We start from the raw sequence: 14,620 nt of genomic DNA, 5'->3' as shown, positions 1-14,620 counted from the left end.
GGCATAGTATTCAACATGGTTCAGGACATAACAAGTTGCTTTATATAGTTAGACCAATCGTCCATCTAGCTCAGGGGTCAGGAAACTTTTTCAGCAGGGGGCCAGTCCACTGTCCCTCAGACCTTGTGGGGGGCCGGACTATATTTTTTTGGGGTGGGTGGGGGGATGAATGAATTCCTTTGCCCCACAAATAACCCAGAGATGCATTTTAAATAAAAGGACACATTCTATTCATGTAAAAACACGCTGATTCCTAGACCGTCTGCGGGCCGGATTTAGAAGGCGATTGGGCAGGATCCAGCCCCTGGGCCTTAGGTTGCCTGCCCATGATCTAGCTCATTACTGTTTACACTGGCTGGCAGTGGCTCTCCAGGGTTTCAGGCAGGGTCTCTCCCAGGCTTTGTGGAGATGACAGGGGTCAAACCAGGAACTTTTTTGCATACATCTCAAATCATCTCAAATGCCCTGTCTGACCCATGGAGAGATGCTGCCAGTCAATGTAGACAATATTGATCTAGTTAGAGCAGTGGTCTGACTTATGTCATATAAGTCAGCTTATGTTCCTCCATGCTTCTGTTATGATTTGTCTTCTCATATTTGAATACAGCTTTAAAGGTGACATTAGTAAATAGTGTTGGCTCAGATTTTGGAGGGTCTTTTGAGTAGGACATTACCTCCCATCACCACCTTCAGTTATTCCACCTCCATCCATAGCTCTTCCTGTTTCTCAGTGTGGCTGACAGCTGCTTGCTTGTCAGAGAGCAAGCAGGCAGATGCAGCTACTCTTCCTCCACCTTCCCACCACCACCACCACCACCACCACTGATCTGCTTGCTTCCACCCTCTGAAAGTAATAAGAGCCTGCTGGATCAGGCCAGTGGCACATCTAGTTCAGGACCCTGTTCTCATAGCAGCCAGCCAGGTGGGTAGGGGAAGCCAACAGGCAGACTCTTAATTGCAACAGCCACTCTCTCCTCCTGTACTTTCCAGCAACTTATATTCAGAAACATACTAGCAGGGATACAGGCAACTTGCAACTTATATCCATTTAACTTGAGTGCATTTTGTTTTATGTGCTTGGCAAATCTTGAAAAAAAAATATGGAAAGGGGGCAGCCATCTGGGAAAAAAGACTTTGCCAATTCCACCTGCCATTGAACCCAATGTGCTTTGGCTTTACATGCTATCCCTGGAACATAACCCCTGTGTAAGTTGAATCACCTGTATTTACTAAAGGCTTCAGATATAGATGACCTCATTCCTGCATCCCATGGCCTCTGTGTAATGAAAATTTCCCACCTTCACCAGAATTTAATTTAATTTTAATTTTAATAATTAATAATAATTTACTTTTTTATAAAAAAAATTTTGAAATAAATCCAAATAGTTGCTTTAAAATGAAATTATAATGGTGATACTTAGGAGGCTTCTTCTTGCATCTGGTGCCTTCATTTCCACCATGTTGTCCTATAACTGAGCCATAAATACAGGTTTGTTTAGGATTGACAGCCATAACTGCACCTGCTTGCTTGTCCCACCCACCTTTTTGAGTTGAAAAAAGAGAAAGATCAATGTGTTTGGATATATCAGGAAGGGTGATCAAAGAATGTGACTAGACTCTGATGACTAATGAGTTAATGCACTCATGCCACTTTGCCAGTTGCCCAGTGGCATGTGATACATTAGCAATGGATCAATTGCAAGTTAGATAAATAAATAGTGTCATCCTGGATAAATACGTTCTGTTTCTAGTTCAACTCATTTTGTCTTGCAGCACTGCTTTCTGTTTAGACCGAGCCTTTCTCAGTTTGATGTGTGAATGGGAGGGGATGATATTTGAAGGGCCTGGGAGACCCTCTCTTAAGGACATAAAGAGAGTCCTACTGGATTAGACCCAAAAGTACATGCCTTACCAGCTTCCCACAGTAGGCAACAAGATGCTTTTGGGAGCCCTACAAGGAGGACATGAAAGCTACCTCCCTTCTTTCACCCACAAGTGATTGGTAACTAGAGATAGACTGTCTTTCAATATGAATGATCTATATCAGTGGCACAGGTGCTGGGTAGCCCCCAAGGTGGGGGTGACAGTACATGGTTCATCGTGTGATATTACACATATTTTCCAACACTGCGCAGGCTGGACCAGCATGGCCTAGTGGAAGACTGTGCTGGCCTGTGCAATGTTGGGAGATGCTTCTCAGGCTGGAGCAACCTTGCCTCCTCTGCATCTTCAATTTTCAGGGGGCTGAGCCCCCTGCTAAGGAATATTGAGGGGGCTGATGACACCTCTGACCCCCAGAGTTGGCATGCCTGATCAGGGGTAGGAAACCTCAAGGCCAGGAGACAAATGTGGCCCTCCAGGCCTCTCTGTCTGCCCCTTGGAACTCTCCACAGTCTCACCCAGTTGCACTCCTCATTGACCCTCCTCAATGCCCTCCTTTGATTGGAGCAGGGGCAGTTGCCCAATCCTCAATTTCCTTGGTCTAACATACCAGCATCTGTTCATTTTTTGCTCTGAGATTAATAACAGTTTTGGTGAAGAGGGGCAATTAAAGGGGGAGTTGGGCTTAAAAAGGCTCCCCATCACCATTCTGCATAGTTGGCCACTAAGCATTCTAAATCCCATTCCTGGGTTTTGTGTGTGTGTGGGGGGGTATTCTTTGTATTTCTACAAATCTTGGGGTTTCTCTAAGCTCCCCTCCTCTGCATGGATGGTGTTGCTTTGGCTACAATAGCAAGGGCACAGGCCTCTAACGTCAGAAATAAAAGGTGATGATGGGGCCGCCAATTAATTTGACTCTTAAGAACATTAACTCCCTTAGCGAACACTGGTGTACTTGTGTTCATGCCTCTTTTGATTGGTGTTTATTACATTTATATCCCATCTCTCCTCTAAGACTGCATACTTGGTTCTCCTCCACCACATTTTATTCCTCACAACAACCTTAGGCTGGATCAGCCCCAAATGTCCATGTAGATCTCCCTCCCACACGTGGCTAACTTAGGTTCCAGTTAACCCTAACTTAAGAAGAGCCCTGATGGATCAAGCTGATGATCCATCTTATCCATAGTGGCCAACCAGATGCCTCAATAGGAAGACTGCCAACAGGACCTGAGTGCAACAGCACCTCTTCCCATTTGTAGTTCCCAGCAACTGGGAAAGTCCACAAGCCCAGTGTGAGTGCAACAGCCTTCTGCTGCTGTTCTGGCCTAGCAACTAGTGCTTCAAGGTGCTCTTGTTTCTGAACCAGGAGGTTGCATATAGCAATCATCTGGTAGCCAGTCAAGGAAAAGTGGTCATCAAGCCTCCTCCATCCCTGATTGATAATCGGCTAGCTTTTGTCTCTGCCTACTGGCTGAGCATCTACTGCCAATGAGTTTATCTCTGCCTGCCAGCCTGTTTTTTCTTTTGTCTTGATTCTGAGTTGGGGCAAATCTGGAATGGTATTTTTAATGACTGCCACCCCCAACCTTGCTGTAAGAAAATTTGCCATTCAACAGATCCAATTCCCCTTAGCACAAATAACTGATTAAGCAACTATCTGGGATGTTGAATTGCAATGCCATGTGAGTAAAATGACCAAGTACCAGAAAGCAAAGATAATGGGTGGGGGTTTACTTTAGTAAGGTATATATCCAAGCTAGACATACCCAAATTTAGAAGATCTTTTACCCTTGCCAGATTCAATGTCCTACCACCTGCATTAGTGCAGGGCAGATTTGAAGGTAAACCATATTCAGAGAGAATATGCCCATGTGGTCTGAAGGAAGCTGAAACTATTACTCATGTCCTATTATGTTGTCATTACTACAGGAACATATGTTTGATATTTATCACTCCAGTCATGCAACAAACCCCAAGCAGATCTGATGATCACTACTTAAAATATCTAATAGAGAACCAGGAACCAGAGATTACCTTAAAAGTGCCCAAATTTTGTGCTGCTGCTATAAAACTAAGGAGACAAGCTCTGAATGTATCTAATGACCAATGTCTTAACATGCATATTTTAAATTAGCAGCTAAGGTTTTAACCTACATATTTTAACGGTTTTATATCCATATTATTTACTGTGCTCTAGCTTATAGAGTTTAATTTTAACCTATGTATATTTACATGTTCTCTATAATTGTATATGTCCGTATTTCTGGTCTGTGACCATAATAAATTGATTCATTCAGTTTCATTCAAATTATTGATTTCAGCCTTATAGTTAAAGAGCCTCTGCTGTTACTGACAAAGGTTTTGTATCTTTCTGTTAAGTCTTAACATTTAAGAGATGCAGAGGCAGCTTCATGTTCCAAGGTTCCCAGTTCCAAGTGGCATGTTCTGTAAAAAAAAATCTGTACGTTTTTTAATCCTTATGATTATAGGCTTGGAAATGTCTGGGCAATGTCATCTGAAGTGTCAGAAGCTGGTGGAGTTTCTGAATAAACTTTCTATTGGCCAAAGGGCTGGGCTTCTTTCCCTTTCTCCATGACTAGAAAAATCAGAATTAAATGATGCAATGTATTAATTCCCAAAATTTCAAAACCAAAAAGTAGTGGCTGGTCTACTGGGGCTAATGAGCCCCACCAGCCTCAGTCTGGTCTCAGCCATCCTTCACCTGCCTGTCTCCTCACCTATAACCATTCAGGGGGTGGCTCTGCCTGCCATTAAAAAGCTCACACTAAAATATTAACAAGGCATCCCCAAAAGGGGGAAAAAGTGAGAGTTATCATTTACTGGGGGAGAGAACCAGCAAAAGGGAATAATGGGTGCAGATAAAGTAGCTTGAATAAGCTGTTCAAAAAAAAAGGGAATCCTATATAAATTCCCTCTGTTTCTTAAGTTTAGAGTAAGCAAATGGTAACCAATAGTAACATGATACCAAAATAGTACCCTTCACATACGAATGGGAGATATCAGTAGGCTTAGCGGGGAAGGTGGACCCCCAAGCTTATCACTAGTACCAAGACATCTCTAGCAGAATACCAAAGGAGTAGGGGAGACAGCCAGATGGCCCAGTAAGGGCAGAGCCATGCTTAGCCACCATAGAATACAGACTGGGTTTTGGGAGGCAGAGGGTGGGGTGCAGAATGAAAAATTGACTGGGATGGGAATGGAAAGGAGTATAGTGGAAGACAACATGGCTGGCTGGCAGCCTCAAGAGCAACACTCCCTGCAGTATCGTTCCAATTTTAGTATATGTGCTGCCGAAGCGAGCACACACTCCCTGCAGTAGAATCTTGCTGCAAGTCTCACATCTACAAATATGTATAACTTTAAATAATCGATAAAAGGTACAGGAGTAAACAGTTTTGTTTAGCTTGGAACATGGGGTTGTTGTTTTTTAAGAGTACAGTGATACCTTGGTTCTCAAACACCTTGGTACTCAAACAACTTGGAACCCAAACACTGCAAACCCAGAAGTAAGTGTTTGGGTTTGCAAACTTTTTTTGGAAGCTGAACATGCTCTGTTTTGAGTATTACGCTTCCGATTTGAGTGCCACTCTTCCGTTTTGAGTGTTACGCTGAGGTCTGTCTGTTTTTGCTATTTATTTTGTGTTTTTGTGGCTCTTTTTCTTTTGTTTTTGTGACTGTGTGGAACCCACTTCAGCTACTGATTGATTGATTGTGTGACTGCAATACATTGTTTTTTGCTTTCATTTTATGGATCAATGGTCTTGTTAGATAGTAAAATTCATGTTAAATGGCTTTTTTAGGGGTTGTTTTTAAAAGTCTGGAATGGATTAATCCATTTTGCATTGCTTTCTATGGGAAAGTGTGCCTTGGATTTGGAATGCTTTGGTTTTGGAACGGACTTCCAGAACGGGTTACGTTTGAGAACCAAGGTACCACTGCATGCAATTTATCATAACGATGCATTATTGGGCATGCTTTCTTGGAACTAAGTTCCACTGCTTGTCGTGGGCCTTTCTTTTGAGAAAACAGAAGGTGGTGTGGCTCAGTGGTAGAGCATCTGCTTTGCATGCAAAAAGATCCCAGGTTCAATCCCCAGCATCTCCAAGTAGGGCTGGGAAGGACTCCAGCCTTAAATCCTGGAGAGCTGCTGGCAGTCCGTGTTAACGGTACTGAGCAAGCTGGACTAGTGGTCTGAGTAGTGGTATAAGGAGCCTTCCTATGTTCCTAAAACGGGATTATACTGTAAGCAGAATTCAGCTGGTAGTAAACGTTGCATGAGAAAATTGGATAAGGAGCAGTTTTTTTAAAAAAAAAAAATCTACAGCCCAAGGAAGTACATCTTCAGCTGTACTGGGTGGAGATTTTACTTTAAGGCATGTTTTGGTCTTGTAATATTGGTTCCATCACATGTTGTTTTGAGGCCGGGCTGACCATTGCTGCAATCAGAAAAGTTGTAAACTGAGATAGATCAGCTGCCTCTTAAGAAAGAACAACGTGCTGTGACCAGGATTGGGGTGCTGGGGGTGGGGGGTGGGGGTGGACCTTACAGAAAGGTCCCTTCTAAACATCTGTTTTATTGTGCATTCATGATTATTTGTGCTCATGATAGTATTGAGGCAGCTATATGGAATCCTGTTCTAGTACTGTTTGTGCCTACAGATGCTTCAGGACTATTTCATTTCTAGTCAGGCATTGCCCCATAGCTTCCTGTGGAAACCCCATAAATTTGTATGCCACAAATCACAAAGAGTGTCCCTCTCAACAGTGATAATGTGGTAACATTGGGGAAGCACTGCAGAACAAGAGTGGAATGATGCATGGACAGTCCAGTATAAATCATTGGCTAATGCACTGTTATTATTTCAGTTACGTGTTGTGAAATATACTCACAAACCAACAATTACCCACCATTCTGGAGGGAACCACAGATCTTTCATTGGCACCCCTACCTTTGTCCTTTCTGCAGAATCCCTTCGGCAGTGCTGATGTGCTTGTGGTTTTGCTATAATGTTTTTGGAGATTGGCAAGCAAAGCAGAAGACAGAAACAGCAGGAGAGGCCCAACTGAGGAAGTGAGATGGTGCAATAGAAATGAAATAACTCAAAAAAAGTTGATGAGATCATGTGGGTAGCAAATAGCCTGTCTACAACTTTTTCTTTTTTTTTTGTCCTGTAGGTGTTTTTTTTGCAAAATCATTTCTTGCCTGCCTCATCTGCAGCCCTTGTTAAGAATCATTTGCATTTACAGTGGTACCTCGGGTTAAGTACTTAATTCATTCCGGAGGTCTGTTCCTAACCTGAAACTGTTCTTAACCTGAGGTATCATTTTAGTTAATGGGGCCTCCTGCTGCTGCCGCATGATTTCTGTTTTCATCCTGAAGCAAAGTTCTTAACCTGAGGTACTATTTCTGGGTTAGCGGAGTCTGTAACCTGAAGTGTATGTAACCTGAAGTGTCTGTAACCCAAGGTACCACTGTATATAAAAACATTTCAGAAACAGGTAGTCCTTTGCGTACATCAGAGGGGAATGTTTTTTTTAGCCTGAGGGCTGTATTACCTTTCAGGAAACCTTACTGGGAGCCATGTTCCAGGGCTAGGCAAAGGCACACAGAGCCACAGATGTAAAGTTCAGTAGGCTTCTAGCCACAATGGCTATTTTCTACTTTCACTGTTTGAAGCAATTGGCCTCTTAGCACCAATTGCTGGGGATCACAGGTGGGGAGAGAGATGTTGCACTATGGTCCTGCTTACGTGCTTTCCACAGGCATCATGTTGACCACTGTGAGAACAGGATGATGGGCTAGATGAGTCCCCTTTGTCCTGGTTCATCTGGTCTCTTCTTATACCCCCAAGACCTCTGTATACCATTTGCCTGGAATTGCAAGTGGGCTGTTAGGCTCAAGTCCTGTTTGTGGGCTTCCCACAAGCATCTGGTTGGCCACTGTGAGAAAAGGTTACTGAACTAACTAGATGGGTCATTAGCCTGATCCAGAAGGCTCATCTTATGTTCTTTTTGGGACCTCTGCCTGTACGAAACTCTGTGTGTTCAGGATTTGGATGAAAAATAGTAGGACTTGCAGCTTGTGAGTACAGTTCTAGGTGTAATTTAGGGCAGGGCGTGGGTGGCGCTGTGGGTTAAACCACAGAGCCTAGGACTTTCCGATCAGAAGGTCAGCGGTTCGAATCCCTGCGACGGGGTGAGCTCCCATTGCTCGGTCCCTGCTCCTGCCAACCTAGCAGTTTGAAAGCACGTCAAAGTGCAAGTAGATAAATAGGTACCGCTCTGGCGGGAAGCTAAACGGCGTTTCCGTGCGCTGCTCTGGTTTGCCAGAAGCAGCTTAGTCATGCTGGCCACGTGACCCGGAAGCTGTACGCCGGCTCCCTCGGCCAGTAAAGCGAGATGAGCGCCACAATCCCAGAGTCGGTCACGACTGGACCTAATGGTCAGGGGTCCCTTTACCTTTACCTTTAAGCAAAAGTGGAGGAGGCTACTGGAAGTCTCATGTAAATTTAGGACAGAGGAACAGGCTATTATAATATCTGAAGAGCCCACCTGGAACAGAGGCAGGTCTCAGCTTCTGAGCAGATTTCTTAAAGGTTGTTCCCAGTCCAAGCATTGCATGCCAGCATTCTCTGTGACATCAGAAAGAAAACCATGTGTTTCAGCCTTAAGAATAGCCCTCCTGCATCAGGGTAAAGGGCTCATCTATTTCAGAAGTCTGCTTCCCACAGTGGGCCAGTCAGATATTTTCAAGGCATGAAGGCAACAGCCCTCACACATTGCTTGCCTATTTAGCAACTGGTGTCTTCATGATCAGAGGCTGCAGGAGCAGCTGTTGTGGCTCGGTCAGGCCTGAGCTGACTGTGGAAGACTGGGAGACATTTGCACCTGAGATGGTTGTAGAGAGGAACCTCCCAGATAACCAGAGCTGGTAGGGCCATTCTCTGGACCCTCAGGGGTTCCCCTGAGCCTGAAGCTCCAGATGCCTCCCACTGCGCATCACCAGGAAGGAGGCTGTAGTACGGAGGGAGTGCCCATCTTCAGGCCAGAGGGTTGGCCCTCTGAAGTTCTCTCAAGGGAGTGGAGCCTGGAAGAGGGAGGCACAGGCATTAAAGGCCTCGATCTGCTCTCAAGCTTTGTGTAAGCAAGCTGCTCATTTGGAGCTGTCCATGGTCTTCCAGCCTCGGTTCTTTTCCTTTTGGTTCCAGTTTCAGATCAGAACATGACAGGTGTTCGGATACCTTGCCTAGGGACATGAAGGTTCCATATGGGCACCACAGCTAGCGGCCTTTGATAAACCCATTCTTCATGAATTTGTCACATTCCCTATTGAAAGGGAAAAAGCTTGACAAGAGGAGCATTACGGAACACCACTTAGGTTTCCAGCTTTTCTTTTCTTTACCATCACAAATAGAGGAGCAATCCAAGTTGCTGTTTTACTGGTGAGTTGTCCTTCCTGTGCCTACTCTGGTTTGTCCTTCAGAAAAGCTTCATGCTGAGAATCTCCATGGTCACAGCTTAGATTTAATCCATAGTGATGTACTTGGTTCCCAAGTGCGGCAATTACCAGCTGTCTCCAGTTTCAGATGTGGCCTTGCTGTGTTTGTTGTGCTGGTTCTTTTTGCTCCTGAGTGGAGAGGTGTTTAACACAAGAGAAGGAGCAGTAACTTGGGATGCCAGGCGCATTTACTCAGAGGCAAGTCTCGCTGAGGTGGCCAACTGGTGCTTGCCCTGCTTCTATCCAGACTCCAGGTGGGGCTCATATGCTCAAAAGGTTGCTGCATAACAAAAATAAAATCCTGCATGCAGAAAACTAGGAGAAGTGGCTAGTCTCCAAACCCTGAGTCACTAGCTTGTTAAGTGCAGGGAACATGTGTGGTGTTACAGAGGAGCATCATGTGAGCCCTCACATAAAGTGGGAGACTCAGACACATATTGCCCACCTCAGTGAGAACTAGGAGCTTAGTTCAATGGAGCATAGTGCCATGTACAGTCATACATCGGGTTACAGCCGCTTCACGTTGTGTTTCTTTCGGGTTGTGGACCACTGAAACCTGAAGTACCGGAATGGGTTACTTCTGGGTTGCGGTGGTCGCACATGTGCAGAAGCGCTAAATCTCTCTTTGCGCATGTACAGAAGTGCCAAATCGCAACCCGTTCGTGTGCAGACACGCAGACGCGGGTTGCGAATGCTGCGGGTTTGCGAATGACACGGATCACATTCTCAACCCAAGCGTCCACTGTAGATGTGTGGTTTGGCCTTGTGTGGACTTGATCTTGCATGTTTTTTTCCAGAATTCAGATTGCCTCAGTAGAGGATTTGGGAGCCTTTGGATGGATTTTTTCTCTCTCTCATATATTTAACCTGTGGAGAAACAGAGTGGATGAAAGGACTTTTCTCTAGAGAGGGGTAAAGGGGGCCGTGAACTCATGGCTTTAGGGAAAGCAAGAAGAGACAGCATGAGTGGTTACTGGTGCCTTTGGTGTGGGAGGAAACTAGCTTCTCTTTCTCTCTCCATGTGTGTGTGTGTGTGTCTAAGAAAAGGAGAGTCACACAATAGAGAAAAATCATGCAGGCTTATTGAGAGGCCCCTCTCTTTAAAAGCAGCCTTGGGCGACAGTGAAAGTGAAGGCCACTTAGTCTCCCAGAACAAACAGCGGTGAACAAAGGAGGCTGTGTGCTAATGGGTCTTTCTCAGCCAAGCTGGACTGCAACAAGCCCAGCAGCTGCAAGTGGAACCCAGGTAATGTGGTTGCATCTGCATAACCTCAGGGTGAGCTGCAAACCCTAATGGACTGTGCATGACCTTACCTTGATGGATTCCCTTGTGGGGTGGGGGCAGAAGCCCTGTCCACCTCAAGTGGAGCATCATGCAGGAAGAAGGAAGCCCATACTTAAAACTATGGAACTCACTCCCAGATGATGTGGTGACTGCCACTAACTTGAATGACATCAAAAGAGGATTGGACAAATCCATGTTGATAACTACTAGGCACATTGGCCATACTGTTTCTCCGCAATCAGACAGTATGCAGGGAATTGCTATTAGGGAAGAGTGCTGTTGCACTCATGTCCTGCACCCAAGAGGCATCTGGTTGGCCACTGTGAGAGCAGGATAGGAACATAAGAGTCTGCCTTGGTCCATCTACCTCAGCATTGTCTATGCTGACTGGCAGTGCCTTTCCAGGATTTCATAGAGGGTACACTCCCACTCCTTTCTGGAGATGCCAGGGATTGAACCTGGGATGTTCTGCATGCAAAGCAGATGCTTTACCACTGAGTTATGTGCCTTCCCCAAATGGACACTGCTAGGTGGGTCTTTGGGTTTATCCAGCTGGAGTCTTCATACATTCTGTCCACCTTGTACAGAAGCCTACTCCCAACAGCTGTGCACAAGAACCCCTGTTTGAAGTCTATGATCTTAGTGGATTGTGTGAATTGCCCCCTTTGATTTCCTCAACTCTATGTGAGATGAGTCCTTTATTGCCTTGCTGGCTCTGGAATCAATGCCACCTCTCCATTGGAATGAATGGAACCTTTTCAGACACTACAGTTTGGCTGGAGAGGATAGAAGACTCCAACCCCCCGCAGCTGTGTCACACTTTGCCTGTGGCAAATGGCACGGCCTGATACTGGAATTTCTGTGTCTGCCATCTGTATGGAAGGGGAGGCTGAAGTGTGTGTGTGTGTGTGTGTGTGTGTGTGTGTGTGTGTAGAAGAAGAAGAAGAAGAAGAGAGTGGAATCTATTGTGCAAACTGGTATCGGCCTCGGGAGAAGCCAGCCTTCCTCCAAGGGGTCTCTTCTTCACACACACCAAATTTCATTCTTACAACAAGACTGTGAGGTAGGCTATGCCAAGAGTTGGTGATTAATACAAGCTGTCCCTGAGTGGGGATTTGAATCCAGGTCTTCCTGGCCTTAAATCAACATCCCTCAGCACATTTTCATTCGATCCTTGGCCTAACTTCATGCAGGTGGGAAGGAGGGGGCTGTGGGAGAGAGGAAAAGGTGTGTCATGTCCACTCTTTGCTTTGGACATGCCCACTGTGAGCAAGCACAGCCACCAGGTAACCCTCAAGGGAATGTAGGCTGCAGCAGAAAGACAGTTCCTCATCTCTACCTTGATCTAAGACTCTATCCCAGCTGCCCTGCAATGGCATTCTACCACCACTGATTTTTAAAGTTCCACAGTTTTCCCCTTTTATCTAAGTTTCTTGTTCCTGGGATAAGCCTTGGGTCTCTTGTAGGATATCCAAGGAGAGAAAGCAGAAAAAGAGTGTTACAATCAAATTGGGTTGGGAATCTTTTTCACCCTGGGGGCCTCATTCCATTCTAGGCAGCCTTCCCAGGGCCACCAGGGATGGACAGAGCCAGAGGCAAAAACAGACCGAGCAATGAATGTAGGTTTTACCTTTGTTCAGTAGGCTAGTTTCTATGCACAATCATCCTTCTCTATTGCAAGAGCAATTCTCAGAATTCAAGGACACAGCCAGGACATGCGGGGGCGACTCAAGAAGGATGCAAAGCAAGGCCACTGAAGGGGTGGACTGGGGAGATTTCTGAGGGCCACACAGAATGGCCTGAGAGTCCATGCCAGGGGTCAGCAAATGTTTTCTGCAGGGGGCCAGTCCACTGTCCCTCAGACCTTGTGGGGGTGGGCGGACTATATTTTGAACCCCCCCCCATGACTCTCTCCTCCCTTCTTCACAGCACTGGATGAGCCCTGGTGGCTGCTTGCCTGTGCCTTGTGAGCGGCAGGGGCTGGCAGTGGCAGCGGCGGGACGATGAGTGTCATGAAAGGGCTGGCTCCGGAGAGGGGCTGCTCTGCTTTAAATGGTGCTCAGCCAACTGCGGCTCCTGTGCCTCGCGAGCCGCAGGGGCTGGCAGCGGTGGCGGCAGAGGGACGATGAGTGGCGTGAAAGAGCTGGCTCCGGAGAGGGGCTGCTTAAAATGGCACTCGGCCAACCACGGCTCAACAAAGCCCAGCCCCCTTCCTCCTCTAGGCAGGGCAGGGAAAAGCCAGGAGGAGGGAGGGAGGAGGCGCTGCCGTGGTGTGTGTGCGTGTGTTTGAAGGGGGGAAATGGCACAGCCTGAACAATCAGAATCCCCACAGCGATCCACATGGCGATTCCCGGACCATCTGTGGGCCGGATGCAGAAGGCAATTGGGCCGGATCTGGCCCTTGCCAACCCATGCCCTTGTGCTGGAAAGTCAGGCTAGGGTTCATGACATTAAGCTCTCCAGCTAGCCAAAATCTGGAAATCTATTTAGGGACAGTTCCTGGAAAACCAACACTGTCAACCACTTTTGCTGTTTTCTCTCAGTTCTGTCTCCAGGAACAGCCTGTGTTTGCTGACTGCCATCCCTTGCAAGGAGGGGGCAGTTGGGGCATGTCTTACAGGCCAACAGAAATGTTAACCATTGAATGAAAAGGCCAAAAAAGGGGTTCTTTGAGAAAAATATGAGCCAACTTTCCTGACTGCCATTCAAACTCTCTCTTGTCTTACCCCCCCCTACAGCCTGGGGACAGGATGTGTGGAAGTGCTGAATGAAACTGCAATGTGACCTACTTTTTTTTCCAAGGCTCGTACCACCCCCTGACACCCCTCTGCTCTTTGCAGAAGAAACGATGAAACGGCACAAGTGAGTCTCGCTCCCGCCTTGTCCCCCCCCTGCCCGGGAGGTTATTCCACCACGCCACCCTGCATCAGTCTGCCTTATCAGTGACTGCGGGGATGTCCAATGCAGCAAGGGATGACTTTGAAGCACAACACCTCCGCCTGCAGGAGGAGGAGGAAGATGAGCTCGAGAGGCGTGAAGATCTGGACGGAGACCCCAGCGTGGGAAGAAGCAGGCTTGTGGGGAACCTGGATCGGCAGGGTGTCTCTTCTCCTCAGGAGATCCTGGAGGATGTTGAACGTATGGAAGAGCTTAAGAGCAACCAAGAATTTTTGGCAGAACGCAACTGGGGGTCTGACTTGGGTGAACGTCAGGACTTTGAATGTGCAGGGGCAACCAACCCTGGGAATCCTGCAGACCGACACAGTGAGTAACACAGGAGATCTGGTTGACCCTTCTCTATGAACATTGGCCGATTGAGTGAAAGTAGATTATAACCAGTAGGAGGCTGGCCTATTAGGGCAAATGGGCCACTGCCCCACCACCCTCAGTGAGTCCTCAGCCAGTCTCAACCTGCCTCCCTTTTTACTTACATCCAGTCCAGGGGGTGGTCCTGCCTGCCAACTTCCTCCTCCGTAGTCTCAAGTGATGTCCTTTGTAGAACTCAGCAGGGAGTAGGAAGAGAGGGACAAAGCTAGAATTAGTTGACTCCAACTCCCTACAGTCCACTCTATCAGCACCCATGAACACTACGCCACCCATGTCCCAACACGGGACCAGAGAGGCAGCTGAGTAAGGTTATCAGTGGTTTTGGAGCTACAGTGCCCTTTAACTTCCTACTGTTACTAGCAAAACCAGAATGAGAGATGCAAAATGCACATGGTTTTTGCAAATTTGCATAATTTATACAGATGTCAGAAACTCAGCTGTGGCTGGCATGGAATTTGTGTGGAGTTTTAATGTTGTGAAATACACACACTGAGGCCAAATGCCAGTTCTCACACTTCTCAGATCTTCTGGATGATGAAGCTGGGATGAGATAGTTGTTTACCACATGGCACATAATGTGGAGAAAGTCAACAGAGGTTTTTTTG

The 14,620-nt window shown here is 46.6% G+C and overlaps 1 protein-coding gene across 2 annotated transcripts in view; it reads left to right on the top strand.

Moving 5' to 3' along the window:
* AKNA (AT-hook transcription factor) overlaps positions 1-14,620 on the top strand; it is a 58,086-nt gene that overhangs the window by 6,906 nt on the left and 36,560 nt on the right. Inside the window, exon 2 of one of the 2 annotated variants that reach the window (XM_083597149.1) lies at positions 13,491-13,952. In XM_083597149.1, the coding sequence (XP_083453275.1) occupies positions 13,643-13,952 (310 nt within the window). In that variant the 5' untranslated portion in view covers positions 13,491-13,642. Of the gene's footprint in view, positions 1-13,426; positions 13,953-14,620 lie in introns of both variants that reach the window. The other variant, XM_083597148.1, reaches the window with a different exon arrangement.

Source organism: Podarcis filfolensis, assembly GCF_964270895.1.
Source record: "Podarcis filfolensis genome assembly, chromosome: Z".
Taxonomy (NCBI): Eukaryota; Metazoa; Chordata; class Lepidosauria; order Squamata; family Lacertidae; genus Podarcis; species Podarcis filfolensis.
Note: the sequence above shows the minus strand (reverse complement) of the source record. Positions and strands in the feature narration are given on the sequence as shown.